This window comes from Astatotilapia calliptera, chromosome 12 (assembly GCF_964374335.1).
Source record: "Astatotilapia calliptera chromosome 12, fAstCal68.1, whole genome shotgun sequence".
NCBI classification, from domain to species: Eukaryota; Metazoa; Chordata; class Actinopteri; order Cichliformes; family Cichlidae; genus Astatotilapia; species Astatotilapia calliptera.
This window is the reverse complement of record NC_137433.1, coordinates 21,251,974-21,271,422: the sequence shown is the minus strand read 5'-3', so window position 1 is coordinate 21,271,422 and position 19,449 is coordinate 21,251,974. Positions and strand designations below refer to the sequence as shown.

At 40.0% G+C, this 19,449-nt stretch overlaps 1 protein-coding gene across 3 annotated transcripts in view; it reads left to right on the top strand.

The window, feature by feature from the left end:
• Window positions 1–432: 432 nt before the first annotated feature.
• Window positions 433–19,449, top strand: part of LOC113033791 (sodium- and chloride-dependent GABA transporter ine) — a 19,788-nt gene continuing 771 nt past the window's right edge. The window contains exons 1-15 of one of the 3 annotated variants that reach the window (XM_080308684.1): window positions 433–668; window positions 1,304–1,578; window positions 2,159–2,359; window positions 5,616–5,750; window positions 8,538–8,751; window positions 9,071–9,203; window positions 9,312–9,446; window positions 12,275–12,378; window positions 12,855–12,979; window positions 14,814–14,926; window positions 15,405–15,545; window positions 15,637–15,736; window positions 16,480–16,580; window positions 16,658–16,825; window positions 17,285–19,449. The exon at window positions 17,285–19,449 is cut by the window's right edge and continues 771 nt beyond it. In XM_080308684.1, coding sequence (XP_080164810.1) covers window positions 1,506–1,578; window positions 2,159–2,359; window positions 5,616–5,750; window positions 8,538–8,751; window positions 9,071–9,203; window positions 9,312–9,446; window positions 12,275–12,378; window positions 12,855–12,979; window positions 14,814–14,926; window positions 15,405–15,545; window positions 15,637–15,736; window positions 16,480–16,580; window positions 16,658–16,825; window positions 17,285–17,410 — 1,869 coding nt within the window. In that variant the 5' untranslated portion in view covers window positions 433–668; window positions 1,304–1,505 and the 3' untranslated portion in view covers window positions 17,411–19,449. Of the gene's footprint in view, window positions 669–1,303; window positions 1,579–1,659; window positions 2,360–5,613; window positions 5,751–6,996; window positions 7,117–8,537; window positions 8,752–9,070; window positions 9,204–9,311; window positions 9,447–12,274; window positions 12,379–12,854; window positions 12,980–14,813; window positions 14,927–15,404; window positions 15,546–15,636; window positions 15,737–16,479; window positions 16,581–16,657; window positions 16,826–17,284 lie in introns of those variants that run through there. The other 2 variants (XM_026187896.2, XM_026187897.2) reach the window with 2 other exon arrangements.

The window sequence follows — 19,449 nt, the reverse complement described above, 5'->3', positions numbered from 1 at the left end:
CCAACAGTCTCCTCGTGCAAGCAGGGAGCGTTCTGATTGGCTGCTACTTGACAGCTAAATTAGTCTTCGGGTCAGTCTGCGGTTCAACCAGCTTGTGGCACACGTTTACGGAACATAAACCCTATAGAACAGAGTAGAATAGTGTATTTGCTTTTAAGCAATAAAACTCTGCACACACTCATCCAATATAGATTTTGTAAAAAGAGCAGAAAGGACCATAAATAAAACCACTTTAAAAGAACCTTCAATTCAACTTTATATTGGCTAGAGTAATCCCTCTTTATGAGTTTTTCCCTATGCCAGTAAAGGAAACTGGTCTACATGGTAAATATTACACCGAACAAAGCCAGTGATCTATTCATACGATTCAAACTCGCATTAGGCCAGTAAAGCGGAGCGGGAGCAGGAATAGAGTTAACGGGTTCCTTTCAAAATAAAAGAGGGATGCAAGACGATCTACCACTGTGTCATGGTTCTAAAGATCTGGAGAGGTCGTGGTGTGTGTATTTTTTGTCTTAGCCTCTCCCACCAGGGCGGAACTGGACCTTGATTCCCCGCCTCTGAACCCGCCCTGAACACGCACCTGTGGCTCATTCACACTGATCCTGGCAGACTACTTAAGATGGCAAGAGAGGCTGCTTCCTCGCTGGATCGTCACACTACCTAGCGTCAGTGTAGCCTAGCCCATGAAATTGTTCACTTTGATCTCCTAGAGCAGGGGTGCTCACACTTTTTCCTCATGTGAGCTACTTATAAAATGACCAAGTCAAAATGATCTACCCACTACAAAAATCCAAAACATATACTTATTTATAAATATATTGAGGATTCTTTATATCTACAATGTATATACATGCATAACCGCAATATCCAATATTTCACAACACAATTAACTATGTAAATTTTTTGTCATTACCTGAGTTTACTCTGATGACTTGCACTGAATTGAATCAGCCAGGGATGCATAGTCCGGACAGTAGCTGCTGACGGCCAGGTTTAAGAGAAAAAACCGAGAGCTAAAAATTGGAGTTAACTCGCTGACTAGCTTGTCAGTTTTACTACACTTCGCGCCGCTGTTTGCGCATGCGCAGCGACCTAAGCGTCAGAAAAAATCTGCTGTCATCTGACTGGCTTCCCTGTATCAATCAAGTGACGGGATGGATGATAGGCTGGCATCTATTTTTTTAATGCCATGCGATCTACCAATACTACCTTTGCGATCGACTGGTCGATCGCGATCGACGTATTGAGCACCCCTGTCCTAGAGTTTCCTCCTGACATTGTTTTTTTTCTCTGTGTACAGGCCTTCTAGACTCCCTGCCCGTCTTCCCTGCCGTCTGGATTTCTGTGGATGTGTGTGAGTGAGCGTGAGCTTTTTGGTGTGGACATTTGGAGTGAGTTATGGATCAAGTTGAAGAAGAGCGAGTGTGTACCCCCGTCTTGGACCTTCCCTTCGGACCCCGCCCTACTCCCTGGAGCCCCGCGTTATCTGTTCCACTGTATATATGTATATATTCTCACTTGGTGTCACATTGCAAATAAACCCTCACCTTCTCTCTAAACTTCAGAGTCCTGCGAGTGAGTCCTCTGCCTACTAATCTGTGACACACTGTCTGGGCTAGTGTACTCCACGTGGGTGGCAGCTTGTTCTTTTTCCCCTGTTTAAAACTTTCTCCTCATTTGATGTGGAATATTTTGAATCACATTCATATTTATTTTGTGCTGATACCAGCCAGAAGACTTCGTTAATGGTTCTTTTTATGTGTCTGTCAATTACGAAAAGGGTGGGATTCTGGACCTTTATTTTGGAAAGAAAGGGAACGGGCCAATCCAAAACACCCACACTTGTTTGACAGTAGCAAGGTGTTGTGCAACACCGGCAAAAGGGTGAAAAGGCAGGCTTACACAAGGAGTGGGCTTTGCCTTAACATACATGACACCTGTCTGGGTTAGGAGTCCTTGTTGGGATGTCGTTGCTGTCTTGGTAGCGCATATCATCCCCTTTTATCCTCAGACATCTTTGGTTCAGACCCTCTAGAAGTTCATTTTTCTCTTGTCTTTACATCACTCCACCAAATCTAGTCAACTTATTTGTTGTGACAAATTAAAGCACGAATCATCTTGATTTAATAAAACCCTCTTTACCTTCATCACTAAGCTACAATGGATTTTGGTGTGGAGAACTCACGGGAAACCTCTGATAGCAGGGAATCAGGTACTGCAGATCTCGAGATGACCGCAGAGGCTCAGAGACCCACATGGAGCGGCCGGCTGGAGTTCATCCTGTCCACGGTGGGTTACGCCGTGGGACTCGGTAATGTTTGGAGATTCCCGTACCTGTGCTACAACAGCGGTGGAGGTAAGAGTGCTAAAGACACGGAGCACAAAGCAGACCGTAAACATAGCAGCAGCTACTGTTTTTTTTTTTTAGTTTATTAGGCTTCTGCATGGCGGGACTGAAAAAAATCATCATTGAAGGAAACGGCTTCCAGGGCCTAATCCGTGGATCGGCTTCCTCCGAGGCGTGGGCGTCTATCAGCAGAGATTGTCCCTTAATCTGTAACACAGTCAAATATATTCTCAAGTAACATTCAAGCATGCCATTCAGCGTGTTAGTACGAGCTCGGGAGCAGCTTGGGAGAACAAGAAAACAGAGACTGCTTCAGGTTGTCTTCCCAAATCGACTCAACTTTATTCTCAAGTACAACAGTTTATATAGAGGGAAAAATTCACGAGTCAGCAGATTCTCAGTTTAAACCAGTACAGACCAAGATAAGGGAGCGTCTTCCTGCCCTTGGGTGAAGAAGCACCCTTTGTATAGTTTATCAGTTCAGCTACAATTATGATTATCTCAGCGACATATTTTCAAGGCACGAAATAAAGAGTTCTTTCATTAGTGAATTCTGAAACAAACCATCTGGCCTTCAACAGGCGTCTCCTAAGAGATTTAGAAACTAATGTAGCTGAGGGAGTGATCTCTGTGGTGTTTCAACCTTGTACCAGCCTGTGATTCTCACACATCAATTCTTGGGTCAAAGAGAAAAATAACTAAAACAAAGGGGCCTTATTGAATGACAGAGTTTTCCTGTATAATGTCACTATAAAACAATATCCAGTAAATGCTCCCATGGTACTAAAATACCTAACAATCATCATATGATATGATTGGTTACCTGCACTCCATCATTTATCGTGATTCTTCAGTTATGTAACAGTGACTGTGTAGTCTGTTAAACAGTAGATTAACATTGAAGTGGTCAGCAAGGGTTATTTAGTTATTTACTGATTTGTTTTTTATGGATTTTTTTTATTTGTTTCAAAATAACTGGTAATATAAAATTGAATGAGAAAATGCAAAGACAAAAAGGGTTTAACTCTTAGTGACTTTAATATTTCATACTTACTGTTAGGTATTTTGATACCATAGTAGCATTTACAGGATATTGTTTTATACAGGAAAACTGTTACTCAATAAGGCCGATCTACTAGTTGTTTTTCTCTTTCTCTGTGACCCAAGAATTAATGTGAGACTCACAAGCTGGTACCTCAAGGTCGAAAACACCACAGAGATGAGACCACTTCTTTACTCCCATCCTCCCTTTTCCTTATCTCCTGGAAAAGGCTCGTTAAAGGCTAGGTGGTTTGTTTCAGAATTCACTAATGAAAGAACTCTGTATTTTATGTCTAGGAGTGTATTTTGCTGGGATGATCATAAATTGTAGCTGAGCTGATAAACTACACACAGGATACTTCTTTGTTCACAAGGCAGGAAGACGTTTCCTTATTTGGTCTGTACCGGTTTGAACTGGGAAAGCTGACACACGAACCTTTTTTCATCTATATAAACTGCTGTGTATCAAATAAACCTTTGAGTTGATTTGGGAAGGCAACCTGAAGCAGTCTGTGTTTCCTTGTTCTCCCAAGCTGCTCCCGGCGCTGTAACTAACCCAGCTGAACGGCATACCTGAGTGTTACTTTAAATAATTAGGAATCTTAGAACGAAAGGACAAAACTCTGCTTATCGCTCACGCCACGGAGGAAACCCGGGAAGGCAATTTCCTTCACTTACTTCAATAAATAAGTAGAAATGGGCACAAACATAAAAGAAATACATTTTCTGTACATTTCAGATTTACTTTTAGTTATGTTTTCAGTTATGCTTTTTTTTCATCATTATTTCGTCAATAATGCTCAGATACACTTTGTTCAAACTTTTACACCCGCAATTACAGCTCCTGCTATTTTTCCTCATGCACATATTTGAAAAGTGGCACATGCATGTGCGTGGGTTCCTTAAGCACAGTGACAGAAACGTTCAAATCTGGGGCTGAAATGACATTGCTCTGGTATAAAATATCATAATCATTTATCATAATAATAAAATATTTGACACCAGCATTTAAGAAATAGAAACTGAGCATCAGCTGTATGCTTTTTGATAATCATCACAAAAAAATTATACAAGCAAATTCTGCCTCTAGTGGAAATTGTACTCTGTTGCATAAATGGTAAAATGGTAAATGGCCTGCATTTGTATAGCGCTTTTCTAGTCCTTAAGGATGTCATGGTTGGCTGTGTGGCAGGCAGGCAGGAGTGGTGGACCCAAGGTGCAGGACTCTTAGGAAACGAGGTTTCAACTGAAAATGCAGCTTTATTGCTGGAACAAAACTTCAACATAAAATAAAACTCACAAAAGCAAACAAAACTCTAAACTGAGATGCAGGAGGACTGGAAATCATGAACACACAGCAAGTTGAGGGTGAACAGCCGTTAACGACGCGACACTGACACAGAGAAACACAGGGCTTAAATACACAGACGGCAGTAATCAAGGGATGAGAGACAGGAGGGGAACACACCTGGGAGAAATCACAGCTGACGAGACAGGGGAAACGTAAACTGAACACACTCACATATGACACAGACCTTCACAATAAAACAGGACACCAGACAAGACGCTGAACTAAACAGATTCACAAACAGACGGGGTGACACCATAGACAGAGATACAGACCGAATATAACACGTAGAACTCAAACAACAATAATAATCATGATGAACTGGAAAATGATAATAATAAACTTAAAGCGCTGGGTCACCGACCCAGGACCATGACAAAGGACCCCAAAGCGCTTTACACTACATTCAGTCATTCACCCATTCACACACACATTCACACACTGGTGATGGCAAGCTACATTGTAGCCACAGCTGCCCTGGGGCGCATTGACAGAGGCGAGGCTGCCGGACATTGGCGCCACCAGGCCCTCTGACCACCACCAGTAGGCAAACATGGGGTTAGTATCTTGCCCAAGGATATTTGGCATGCAGCAAGGAGGCAGCCTGGGATCGAACCACCGACCATAAATGATCAGCAAAACAAGCAAGCAAAGGAACAAACACTAACTTCTAAACAGCGTAGAAGCTGTCTAGATTTTGTTAAAGAGGATATTCAGCAGTTACTTACTTAGTTATTATAAATATATGACTACTATAAAACAATCACTGTGAGCTTACAATTGTCATCTGGACATTGGCAGCAGTATTTATTTGGAATTTTCTGCAGCTGGTTTATTCAGAAGAGCTGTAAACCTGCTAAATTTTGTTTTCTTCAGGTGCCTTCCTGATTCCTTATCTTACCATGGTGCTCGTGTGTGGCATTCCTCTGCTCTTCATGGAGTTTACTGTTGGGCAGTATACTCGTTTAGGGCCTGTGCATGCTTTCGCCAAAATCTGTCCCTTGTTGAAAGGTAAGTTACTATCCAGGACTTATTTATTTTTGTTGTTGGACCACCTTTAAAACACGTTTTTTCTTCGTATGCATTTATAATAGATTTCAAAATCCAAAACCAAGAGTCCAACTCATATATTTGCAGACAAATATTTAATTATTAGCCAACAGCACCAGAAACTCCAGCTGATCAATACAGAGTCTAAACAGTGAGTTCTAAAATGGACTGCCCTACCAACCCAGGTAACTGTAGAAGAGGTCAGACAAGCTTGATGTATTTAAAATTTGTAGCACAATGAAAACACAAGATTATATCTGTGTTTATTTCAAAGATAATTGCTGTCAACATTAAAACATAGCATATGAATCAGACGACACACAGAAATGGAAAAAAGAAAAGTCTTCAGCCAAGGATGAGTTAAAGCTGCAAAGGGGTTAAGAAACACAAACAGCAACACACTTTATAAAGACAACCAAGCACAAAGTGCAGTCAACCCATGTATGAGAGTGAGATGGTTTGAAATCTTGCCACACCCTGACAGAAGCAAGTTTTTTTTAAAAACTTGACAATCATGAAAAACGGGAATAATTTATGTAAAACATGACAGACCTCATGTGTGGATTTTCTGCTTTCCTCCAGCCATGAAGCCCACATTACCATTCAGTGTAAAGTAAAAAAAGGATCTCAGATAAATATTATTTATCCATATTTAGCCACGGTGAAGGCATGCAGGTGTCTTAACAAATTTCCCACGTGTGGGACTAATAAAGGTTATCTTATCTTATCTTAATGCTTTGGTTTGAATAAATCCTGCTTTATTTTCTTTCATATTTTTTCATGTTGATGGATGAGAACTTGTTTAGCCAAATTTTCAACTTCTGTGACTGCATGTATTTTAACTTTTGTGAGGTATGATTGAACCTTTCAAACCATCAAGTTGACGTCAGTAAAATCCGTGATAATTAAGTCAATCACGAGCGACTGAAGATGTTCTCTCTGAGTCTGCATTAGTTCATTAAAAAGGCCAATAAAGTGGATCAGTATATTCCTTAAAGTTCGATTGTTGTTAAAAAAAATATAGAAGCTGAGACATTCCCACAGTTTTACATCTCCAGAAAATGAAAAGTATGGACTCTGAGAGGACCAACAGTCTGTCCAAATCCCTCTAAATCAAACAAGAGACCAGCCATCAACAATCTCTACTTGTGGGTGTGAAATGACAATGCTTTCTCTCTTGTTTTAACTTGAGGATTTTTCTCCATAGTTTTCTTATCTCCTTAAGGACAGAGATTATCTACCCGGTCAAAACGTTTGGGTCCTTCACTTGATTTATCGCTCATTTCTTCCTGGTTAATGCTCTGTGCTAAACAGGGGCCCAAAGCAGGTAGTCTTTTTTTTGTATATTCTTCTGAATGACTCACCTGTGCAATTTGAGTGCAGTTTACTGTCATGTACCTGTGATCCATGATGCAGCTTCCCAGCTTCCCACAAATATAGCAAATATACCCATGTCTGAGTTATCCACTAATCCTTAATCCTAGCAATACTTTAATTACTCTGCCTTGCTTTTCTTTAGTTGAACTGTTTCAGATTTTTTGGCAGTGTGAAATAATATAATATGAAATAATATTTAGTGTGAAAGAGGCAAACAGGTGATAACAAAAGGAAGTAGAGCTCACTTACTAAGCAGTGGTTTGCACTGATCCTGGAGATTAGAGGGTTTTCCTTTGCTCAGAGCTGTTATTCAGCTGCCTCCCCCTCCACATTTTACTACATGGAGACATGTATATTTTACAGACATGGATCTGTGGCGCGTGGCATTCCAGCCTTTCGACAATGAGCAGCAGCTGTGCAGAGGTGGCAGAAATACAGGCTTTCTTTACTTAAGTAGAAGTACAGACACAAGTGTTAAAAAATACTCCAGTGAATGTTTAATCTTACATAAACAGCAGAAATTCACAAAAAGTCCATAAAAAAACAACTGGCAGACAAAAAAAGTGCAAAAGTTGGAAATCTCAAGGTGCAAAACTGTGTCTCTTAATCCTCAGTACCTTTGCTTAGATGACCAACAGTCTCTATTTAGGAAACAGACTAGAAAATGAAGAAAAGCAACTGTACAAGTGTTAAATTACAGACTTTTAGCTGTCATTTAAGTGACTTTCCCAAAGCGCACAAATAAGTGTATTCTGAAAGATGGCAGCATAGTCTTCTAACCATTGATCTCGACACATAAAACGGTCTGACTCAGCAAATGAACAGATTTTTTTGTTGTATTTAAAAGGGCTGATATTTCAGCTAATTAATGACCCTGTATACCTCTTCCAGATGGGAGCTCTTTAACCGAGTCATTGTTCTGAATTCCCTGAGGAGGAGGCTGAAACTTGCATTTGGTATTTACACATATACTTGCCCCAGTCTGAAACCTGACACGCAGCTCAGAACCACAGGTGTTAAAAGACTGAATAATTTACATCTGCTGAATGGCTTTGATCTCACCTCACTCAGTAGTCTTTTATATTCACCTGCTGAACAACAAGGCGTAATTTCTACTCAAAGGCCCCAGGAATTTGTCTCGTCTGTGGCTGTGTATTGGGGAAACTGGGCAGAGGTTATTAATGATACTGGCTCTTCTCTGGTTGTTCTACAAAAGATATATGCCATTGTTATCAGGCCCAAGTATATGGCACTCAGTAATGCTTTGGGTATGAGAATAAAGCAACGTGTACAGCTTCTTTCCCACAGTTGGCACGACTCCTGTAGAGCTGTCTCTCACTACTCTCTTTATCCCCACGTGTCACTCTGCAGGTGTTGGTCTGGCCACAGTTGTTATCTCCTTCGTTTTCTGCACCTATTATAATGTGCTCATGAGCTGGGCACTTTACTATTTATTCAACTCCTTCGGAATGGAGACTCTGCCCTGGAAGTCCTGCAACAACACCTGGAATGCTGTTGGAAATTGTTCGAGTGGCTTTCCTGGCAATGATACCCACCTGCAGTCTGCTAGCCAACAGTTCTTTGAGTGAGAAGACATCACTTCCTTGCAGCTCACTCTGTATGGCACTTTTGTGCTGTATAAGCAGTGCTCGCTCAAATCATGTTGTGTTCTTCTTCTTAAAGTTACTGAAAACCGTCATTAGTCATTAGCAAAGTGTCTTTGACCAAATTTAAAGCAGTTTTTGTTGTTTACCTCAAAATGTTTTGTAGTTTTTTCTTCTCTCTGTGAGTGCATTGTACTGCATGCTGGTCAGGCTTTACTAATATGTTCTAATCGCAGTTATCTCGAATTTTCTGGGTATTTGAAGATACTTTAGTCGCATGTTTTTCTTTCCTTTTCACAGAAACAGACTTCTGGAAAAGACTCGCGGTATTGAAGAATTAGGTGGTCTTCGTTGGGAACTCTTTGGGTGTCTTGTCTTTGCTTGGGTTATTGTGTACTTATGTATATTTAAAGGAGTTAAATCCACAGGAAAGGTGAGAAAAATGACTTTTGCTGTGTCATGGTGATTGTGATGAAGGTTTTTTTTAGGGGGATTTCAAGTTGACATTCACCATTTGGTTTTTTTGCCATTTTTTCTATAGGTAGTATATTTCACTGCTGTGTTTCCATACTTCATCCTGTTTGCCCTGCTCATCAACAATGTGCAGCTTCCTGGAGCCAAGAATGGTATCCTCTATTTTGTCACACCGGTGTGGAGCAAACTGTTTGAAGTGAAGGTGAGACTACTTATCTCTGGGATGTTGGTTAAACATTGGTACCAAAACCCAATTTGTACTAGTTTGTACTGGTCTGCGTACAAAAACAAATCAAGTCACCTTTTTCTTTCTTTGAAGCTTGAAGTGTCCCTTTTGAAAGAGTAAGCTTTTAACTTGTGTCTGTTCAAGGGTCAATCTTAAAGCATGCCAGACCCGACCTGAAAAGGTTATTTCAGCCATGGACTCTTTAAACGTTGAGATTGTTGAGATTGTTCCTTGGCCACATACAGTGATTTGAAAAGAAAAGCATGTAGAAACTAGAGATGGCACGATACCACTTTTTTATGTTAGATACCAATATCATAAATTTGGATATCGGCCGATACCGATATGAATCCGATATAGTGTGTTTTTAATCAATAAAAGTTTTTTTAATATCTTGCTGCATTTCTTATAAGTTCATACGCAAGTTTAAAAACAAACAAACACTAAAGCTATTCTGTTATACCTGTATACAAAAAATACACTGCACCCAAAATATTTCATAGTACAGCAATACTGATCAATCTAATAAACTTAAACCTACTCCATCCTCCCTATTCTGGTATTTTAAAGAATAAGCAACCTAACTAATAGGGTTGCAAACTCCCAGCAAAAAAATAAAAAATAGGGAACCACCCTCCACCTCATGATGCTTAATCAACATAATCAACTTTAATTTGATGCAGGGTGAAAAAAAATGCACAGAAATCAATTATTTTTCAAGAATAATTAAATAGATTCAACATCTTTCTTCAACAGAACTGCAGACTGCACAGATGGTACCTTCCCAAAGGAAAAAGTACTATAGCTTACTAGGGTATATTAGACTTAATAGTTACTATATACAGTAATGGACTTCTATACATTTTACATCAGATTAAAACTTTGGGTGTAAGATTCGGATAATTATTTATTAAAAGCTAGACATTTTAAATGAGAATAAGAAAGAAAAGTATGTCTTTGTGCACCCTTTTCCCTGTTAATGCCCTATCGGCCCCCCTGGCTAAACTTTGCTAGATCCGCCCCTGCACAGTTACCAGCCGTCAGCTACGTAGAAAAAGATCCTCGAGTAGAAAGTAATATTAAATAAATTCTAACAACAGATTATCAAGCTTAAACGTGCTGCTGTTGTTCAGCCGCTGGTTTCCTCTTTCTGGTGCGAAGTGGGCGATAAACAAACAAGAGAGACGGATTCACGACAGAAAAGCCGATCAGCTGATCATTAATCAGTTTCATGATTGAAGTAGCAGCAGGAGAGGGAGGGAGAGAGAGAGGCAGGTCTCGCACGCCACAGCCGCTCTATCACGTGAGACACACTGCTCCGACGTGCTACGGTTATGAGCCGAGATATGCCATGTCACAAGTTTTGTGAAGTGCTTTTTTGATATTTAATGGATCGATTACATTTTTTATTTCTCTCCGATATCCGATCCAGTAATTTAGGTCAGTATCAGACGGATCGGTCCATCTCTAGTAGAAACTGCTGCAAAAAAATACCCAAAGAACTACAACTCTATAGTCTTTCCTTAACATGATAATTGTTAAAAATTCTGCAACAATGATGTGAGAGATTGATAAAAGAAAACAATTACTTCAGTTATCACTGCTAAAGATGCTTCAAGCTATTGAATCATAGGTGTAGTTATTCCTGTGAAATCCTTGTTTTTCACATGACTGTAAGAAGAGAAAATATGTATTTTTAAAAGCAAACACTCTCAGACAGACTGGCTCACCACCAGAGATGGGCGACATGTTACTGTAATCCGATTACTTTTTTCAAGTAACGAGTAAAATAAGGGATTACTATTGCAATTAGATTACCGTTACTTTCCTGTAGGAACGCTGCGTTACTGCGTTACTAAAACCGTGAGTTTTTTGCGAGAATGTCTCATGACAGTGATGTAAGCGAGTGCTACCTTCCTGACAACAGCTGTCTGCAGATCAACAATGGATAATATATCGAGTGCAGGAGAGAGTATGAGCGTGCAGCGTTTAAAGCGTGGAAGTACTGACCTTACTTTAAGTTTGATTCCATAAAAAGTGACAAAAGTGTTAACACAAAAAATATTTTATTTTGTGTGCTGGAATGTGCAGAAAATAGGTTTAAATAGGTTTAAATGTTAAACAAATTTCTTCCAGTCAGAGAATGTTGCATATAATAACATTTTTGCTTGATGCATAAAGTTAAAAAATTTAAACTAATAAAACAAGTTTTAAAAAGAGACTTTTCCATTTGATTACATGTTGTATGATGGATTATGCAGAAAAAGTAGAATTGGGAGAGAGAGAAAAAGAAACAAATCTTGGCAGAAAATCAGTGAGGATAGGAAGACCATGACAAATACCTCTTCTTCTCTTTCTTTTGACTGGGTCCTTTAAGGATCATCTGCCTCTATCTCACCTTATCTGTAGTATCTTCCTCTGTCACACCAATCCTCTGCATGTCCTCCTTCACTACGTCCATCATACAGACAACAATCAGGGGTCCTGCTGCCAGCGCCCCAGTGCAGGCCACCACAGACCACCACAACAGGTCACATGTTAATGGGTATTATGGTTAGTTTCATTGTTTGTAATTAGTTATTAGCAACGATAGCTCCTAAACTGCAGGCAGTGTACAAAGATGTTTGACATGACTTTGTTCGCTGAAAATCACAACGTATAGATTTCTCATCTGATTTCACTCAAGACTGTTCACCTCTGCAGGAAGATGCTTATAAAGAAAATACATTTCCATGGCCTTCAAATCCAAATCAAATGAAACCATACTCGTATCAATCTTCGGCTCTCCTCTGTCTATATCACAGGTTTGGCTTAATGCAGCTGCCCAGGTGTTTAACTCACTTGGAATAGCATTTGGCTCGATGATTTCAATGGCAAGTTACAACAAGTTCAACAACAACATTCTCAGGTAAGCATTCATAACACTCTGTCTAAAAAAAGCTCAAACAGAGTGGAAAAAGCAGTCATTTTTTAATAAGATGGACACAAAATGCTGAAAAAGAACAGTGTGGGTTCACTTGACTTCAATACACAGTAAATTAAAAGATGCTGTATCACCCTCTTTCTTGTAGTTAATACAGACACAGCATGTTACTGTAAACTTGACAGTTTCCTTGATGAACAGCAGTGGTCTTGGTTGCCTGTGATTTGAGGGCATGTGGTTATATAGCTGTTTTGCTCACAGCAGGTGGGGAACAAAGTTAAATTATTTATGGAACAAATTGTATTTTCTTTCAAAATTTGCTTTGCTGTTAAAGATCCTGGGGTGCTAATGCTGCATGTGCACCACTGAAGGTCTCAGACATTTCTGATAAAGTGCGAGCTTGACAATAACACGAGAGCAATAAACTACATTTCACAGACATTGTCCTTTTTCTTTACCAGGGATGCATTGATTGTATCAGTGGCCAACTCTTTCACTAGTATCCTGGCTGGCTTCGTGATCTTCTCAGCTCTCGGTTACATGTCTCATATACATAACCTCCCAGTGGACAACATAGCTACAGATGGTGAGTCGCTGAAAACAACATCAGACTTGTAGCTTTGTTTTATCTTGAGGACTTTAAAAAGAAGAGAGATAGATCATCATAGTTCAAGACTGGAGACAGATCCCAGGCTTGTTTTAAGAGCTGATGTTTGTTTTCCTTGTCCTTGGAACATGTCTCTTCTTTCCATGGAAAATAAAGGCATATTTCAGGATGTGCACATCTGGATGCAGTTTCCTAAAGTGGCTCCCGACTAATTATATAAGGAAAATTCACTGTATTCACTATAAGGAGTACTATTCATCAACTGCCTGTACAAACAATTGTGTGTCTGTTGCTGTAAGTAGAGTAATCTAACTGCACTGTGGCAAATTCAGTTTTCATACTATAGTCGAAACTGCAAGACTTTCTCAGCTTAATGAACAGTACTAAATCTTTCAAGTGCCCTTTTTGAGTACATAACTTGTGTATACATGCCTGTGTGAGAGAGTGTAGTTGAATTTAGTTAAGTGTTGTTAAGTGTTTAAGCAACATTTAAGCATCAGCAGTCAAGCAGTGAGTTATTAAAGACAGATTGCGTGTGTTCAGATAAAATCCTCTGATCTCAATGTCAAATTGTTCCTGTCAGCTGTCATCAGATGTTAGGTCTGATTCACTTTGAAAAATCACTTTGCTCTTAATTGGTTGAACTTTCTTCACAAATTGTAATTTTTAATAAGTGCCCCTTAGACAAGAATGCTTGATTGCAGTTTGTGCTGGTTAGATACACTATATTACCAAAAGTATTCACTCACCCATCCAAATCATTGAATTCCAATAACTTCCGAGCACCTAGGCATTCAGACTGCTTTTACAAACACGACTGAAAGAATGGGTCGCTAACTTTCCATCGCTACAGAACTACGGGGCAATGAAATGGGTTTTTCTATGTAAGGGCTTTTTATCTAACACACATACACATTCATAGAGCAACATGGGGTTAGTATCTTTGGCATGGAAACTGGAGCAGATGGAGATCGAACCACCAACCTTCTGGTCAGTAGGTGACTTGTGCTACCTCCTGAGCTTTAGCCCACGTGGTGTAAAGCACAGCACCACTCGACTCTAGAGTAGTGGAGACATGTTCGCTTGAGTCACAAATCACGCTTTTGCGTTTCTGATGGACGAGTTTGGGTTCGATGGTTGCCAGGACAACGGTACTTGACTGAATGCATTGTGCCAAGTGTAAAGGTTAGTGGATTGCGGTGTGGGGATGTTTTTCAGGAGTTGGGCTCACTCCTTGGGTTGGGTTATCTTTGTCAAATGTTTAAACGTATTGGATGATCTGAAACATTCAAGTGTTGCAAATAAGTGACATATTAAGAATCAGAGAGGGGGCAAATATTTTTTCACTGTACACTAGTTTTGTTCTCTCGTCCTCCCGAGTCTCCAACTACAGTCTTGCAGTGTGCTTCTTTAAGCTGCCGCTAATTTCTACGTGCAGGCGAAATCTTATTGTCTAGCTATATGATTCCAGGGAGTTCAGGAGCTCATGTCATGAATGAAGGACCTTGTTGTGCTTTGTTACACTTTAGTTAGGGTTATCTTAAACATGTCTGAGCCCTTTACTTCACTATAAACTGAGCTAAGCTAAATATTTATCTCATAACTCTTGCCAAGCAAAGAAATATGTGCATGTCACTGAATGGATCCCAGTTTATATTTTAACAGAACTCAAAATATGCTCCAAATAACACACATTTAAAGTACAGCTCAGTACAGCACAGCCAACTTAAGCTGGAATAGCAACGGATATCCTGCATTTGTATATGTCTGCATTGTAAAATAGCAACAAGTCCTCTGTTGTGTTATATTTCAGGTGCTGGTTTGGTGTTTGTTGTGTACCCTGAAGTTCTTTCAACCATGCCAGTCTTTCAGCTATGGGCCCCACTTTTCTTTATCATGCTGTTGTGTCTGGGCGTGGACAGTCAGGTAAACATCTAAACATCTGCAGCGCTGTACACTTAATTTTTTACATCAAACTTTAGCTTTTGCACTTTTGAATATAAAGGAAACATTTGCACACTTGTATCAAAAGAGGTCTCTTACCCTCACTGTGGTTTGCCTTTACTGTTTGGATATTTTATTACCATACTACTTTTGCTTTAATATAAAAGGCTTGAATGTAAATATACAAGTGTTAAGATGAAGCTAAGATGGATCAAGAGAGATAGAGCATGCAGGCTGAGAAGCCTGGAGAATGCTCGTCTGTCTGAGTTGAGCTGGTAGGCTGAGTGCTAGAGAACTGAGGGCTGAGTATTGCCATATCTGCCACTCACAACACAGACAGTAAGACAGACAGGCCAAACAAGGAGAAATATGTACGACATCTGAATGACTGTGATTATGATTTAAAACTCCAAGGTCTGCAGATAACCATTAAGTTTGTATTAAATCTTTTGTTCTGCAGTTTGCCACAGTTGAGGTAGCTGTGACATACATAAAGGATGAATTTGGAGTCAAAGTTCTGCCGTTCCTGAAGAGAGAAGAGCTGCTGGTCCTGGCTGTGTGCTTTGTTTGCTTTGTACTGGGGATTCCTCACATTACCAAGGTACAGTATGTAAGACACTTCTCAGGGAAACACATTTGGGGATGTGGTAAGAGTCACTGTTTTGTCATGTAGGTCTGTCTTTTACTTACAGGGAGGTATCTACGTGTTTCAGCTGATGGACCACTACACTGCTGTGGTTTCTCTTGTGTTCTTGGCTTTCTTTGAGGTTGTTGCCATCTGTTGGATCTTTGGTAAAATTCACATGAAGTTCACTTTTTCGTTTATGTTTAAAAAAAATAAGGGGAACACTTAAACAACACAATGTAACTCCAAGTCAATCACACTTTTGTGAAATCAAACTGTCCACTTAGGAAGCAGCACTGACTGACAATCAATTTCACATGCTGTTGTGCAAATGGAATAGAAATTATAGGCAATTAGCATAAGACATTCCCAATAAAGGAGTGGTTCTGCAGGTGGTGACCACTGACCACTTCTCAGTACCTACGCTTTCTGGCTGATGTTTTGGTCACTTTTGAATGCTGGCGGTGATTTCACTCTAGTGGTAGCATGAGGCGGAGTCTACAACCCACACAATTGGCTCAGGTAGTGCAGCTCATCCAGGCTGGGACATCAATGCGAGCTTTGGCAAGAAGGTTTGCTCTGTCTGTCAGCATAGTGTCCAGAGCATGGAGGTGCTACCAGGATACAGGCCAGTACATCAGGAGACATGGAGGAGGCCATACCCACATAGCAAGCAGGTCTGGCCCAGATCTGGCAACAAGCCGGCACTGCTGGTTGACTTCTGGCATGATAAGATGTATGTCATCCAGATATGGGCTGGGCTTGGCATAGATGGCACTGTCTATGCGATGGCATGCCATATCTGGCTCGATTGTGCTTGCTTTGTGGGTTATTTTTAATATTTTTGTGGACACCTGCCAAAACGCTTTGCAAGAAGGGGTTAAATAATTAAACTCTTTCTTTTTCTCAGGTATCCCACGTATCTCCTTAATGATCAGGAGGATGCTAGGAAAAAGTCCAAATATCTACTTCCGAGTCTGCTGGCTGCTGCTCTGCCCCATGTTGGTGCTGGTGAGTCCTGTTTAAATAATGCACCTAAAACCACCAGTAAAGTAGTTAATAAGACTGTTCTTCATTTCTCTATATAGTGCATACTGGTTTCCAGCATTATTCAGTACACTCCTCCTCACTATGGGAAGTACGAGTACCCAGTGTGGGCTGAATGGGTTGGCTGGGGCGTCTCTTTGGTCTCTATAGTATGGATCCCATTTGGTGCAATACAAGAGATCTATAACAATAAAGGATCCCTTCTTCAGGTAAGCAAATATGATTGTACAGACTTTGGCTTATTTATTTGATATGTTTACTTTTTTTATTCTAGCATGTTAATTAGCAAACTTTAAACCTAATCCAGTGGCATTGCTTTGTTCCTGGATGTGACAGAAACTTATGTATTATCAAAGATTTGTTTTTTAAAATGTTTGTTCAAATGTTGACCTGCTGGTGGATCAGAACATGACTAAAGTCAGTCTGCCTAATCTTCTGGGAACTAGTGTCACATTTTCACAGTAGTGCGGTAAAATGTTTGTGAACAAACACGGCCATTGACTTTTGAATCATGCTGATAAAAAGGGCAGTGTTCGGTGATGGGTTAGTGGCTCCAGTGACAGTCAGATATTACGGATAGTCCTTTTGCTGATTATTTATTTAAATCTTTGCTTGAACATTACTTTCAAACTGATGATTGCTTAAACCTTACCTTCTTTAATCCCCAGAGACTGAAAACAGCTATGACTCCGACAATAGACCTGAATGTTATGGCTCACCTGCCGGAAAAACAAAACCTTGACAACCTGGCGTCTGAAAAATTACTCAGTTCGGTGCCACCTCTGACACATTGACCACATACAAGGCCTGGAATAAGCAGACTTTGGGCCATTTCTATTATAATCCCAGTTACATCCAAAGAGCTGTTGTTATCTCAAACTCTGCATTTATACTTTAACAACTCGAGCCACTTAACCTGTAGGCGACTTCAAAACCATACAGTAAGTCACCCATTGCACCTTTTACAAAGAATGCAACTAAAATCTGTGGCTTTATTCACCAGATGAATTTTAAAATTATTTTATTTTGGGTAGGAGTGGCTGAGGAGCGAGTAATTGTTTAAAACGATTGGTTCATTATGCTGTAAGGTTCATTGTATACATCAGTGAGTCTGTGGGGTTAAAGAGTGTATAATGGATCTATCGTAGATGCAGCCTTTTAGCCTTTTAGGTCACTACATTTATGAGTTGAATACTTAATACTTAATTTTAAATCAACAAAAGAAATGGGTTTGAAAAGGCTTGGTCCAATGAACAGGAAGCAGACATATTCCTCCTACAAATATGAAAGCAGAAAAATACAGGTTCTATAGATGTGTGACAGATGTGATCTGGTCAGCGGATTAGTAGGTTACACCTGGACATCCTATAGTCTGCAGGCCAAATTTGACCCCTTGGTTCTCCCTGTCGAGCCTGTGAGAGTTTAAGGAGAATTTAGGATTCAAAGGTGAAAAAGTATAAATCACGCAGTTTGTCCCATTTCATCCAACAAACAGAGAATGGCTTACAGTTTTTTCTTTTACAAAATTTGTTAATTTTATTTTGAAAGGAATATTCTTAAAAAAATTATATTTGATGCAGAATATAGGTTTTTTTTAACGAGACCTGGATTTGTAAATATTTATTTACTGAAGTCAGAGGTAAAGCTGCATGCGTTGGTGGTGAGAGCATATTGCTGTGTTTAAGGTTTACAAAGCATTTGCAAATACAAGCACATGACTGATGCAGAGACATCTGAGCCTTTTAGCAAAGTTTGGAGAGTTGCTGCGCTAATATTTCCTAATAATAAAAAGAAGCGGACCCAAATGCAAGATGCAGGAGGTAGGAGTCAAACTTAAAAATGAGTATTTAATGCAGGTCGATCAGGAAAATGTACAAAGTCAAAAACTCCAAAGAGTGAGTCAGGGAATGCAAAAGGCAAGAAATATACAGAGTGAGGGAACGCACAGCTCACACAGGTAATGTGTCATAGGAGGACTGAAAAAATATATACAGAAGGTATAGGTTGGGAACACAGACTGGAGGAAAGCTACAATTAATATAAAGCACAGAGAGCAATAGCTACCAAAATAAAACAGGAAGTAAGACACGTTGGACAGAGAAATAAGATTAACTTGACACAAGAGACACTGAAGGACAAAAAAGGGTGCTAACAAAATACCTGAAAGTCACAGTAACTAAATTGAACTGGCAGCACTGCACAGAATGAAAGGGACTATGACAGTGGCACATGGAGTAACTCCATGCTTGGATAGGCTGGAGCTGAGGTGGTATTTTGCACCAACATATTTTGGTGAGCACTGACTTAAACAACACCAAGAGATGTTGCAAAAAATTAACCATTTTGTTGATATTTTAACTCAAATAGTTAACTTCATCAGGGCAAGAGTACTGAATCACTGACAGTTTGTTGCACTATTGGAGGAGAGGTGACATAGGCTACCACAGCTGTCAGGTGACTCAGCCGGGGCAAAGTGCTAAAACAAATGTAGGACCTGAGAGCAGAAATTTTAGTTTTATGAAGAAAGGCGAGGGCGTTCCAGAGCTCTAAGATGCAGGTCTTGCATTTGGCATTGATGAGGCAGTCCTTCACATTTAAATTAAAAAAATGCGGTGAAAAAGCAGCAGAAAATGCACATGCAGAGGAATTCACAGCACTGAAGAGGCCAGTCACAACAGCTGTGCTGATGTCAAGTCTAGTCACGTTTCCAGCGAGGCACACGTAAAGTTATTGTGTTAGGGTTTCAGAGGGGTTTGTAGACAGAAGTCTAACTCAACTGTCAGCCACTGACCCTGACTTTAATGCACTTGAGAAGACCAAAACAGACTAGATT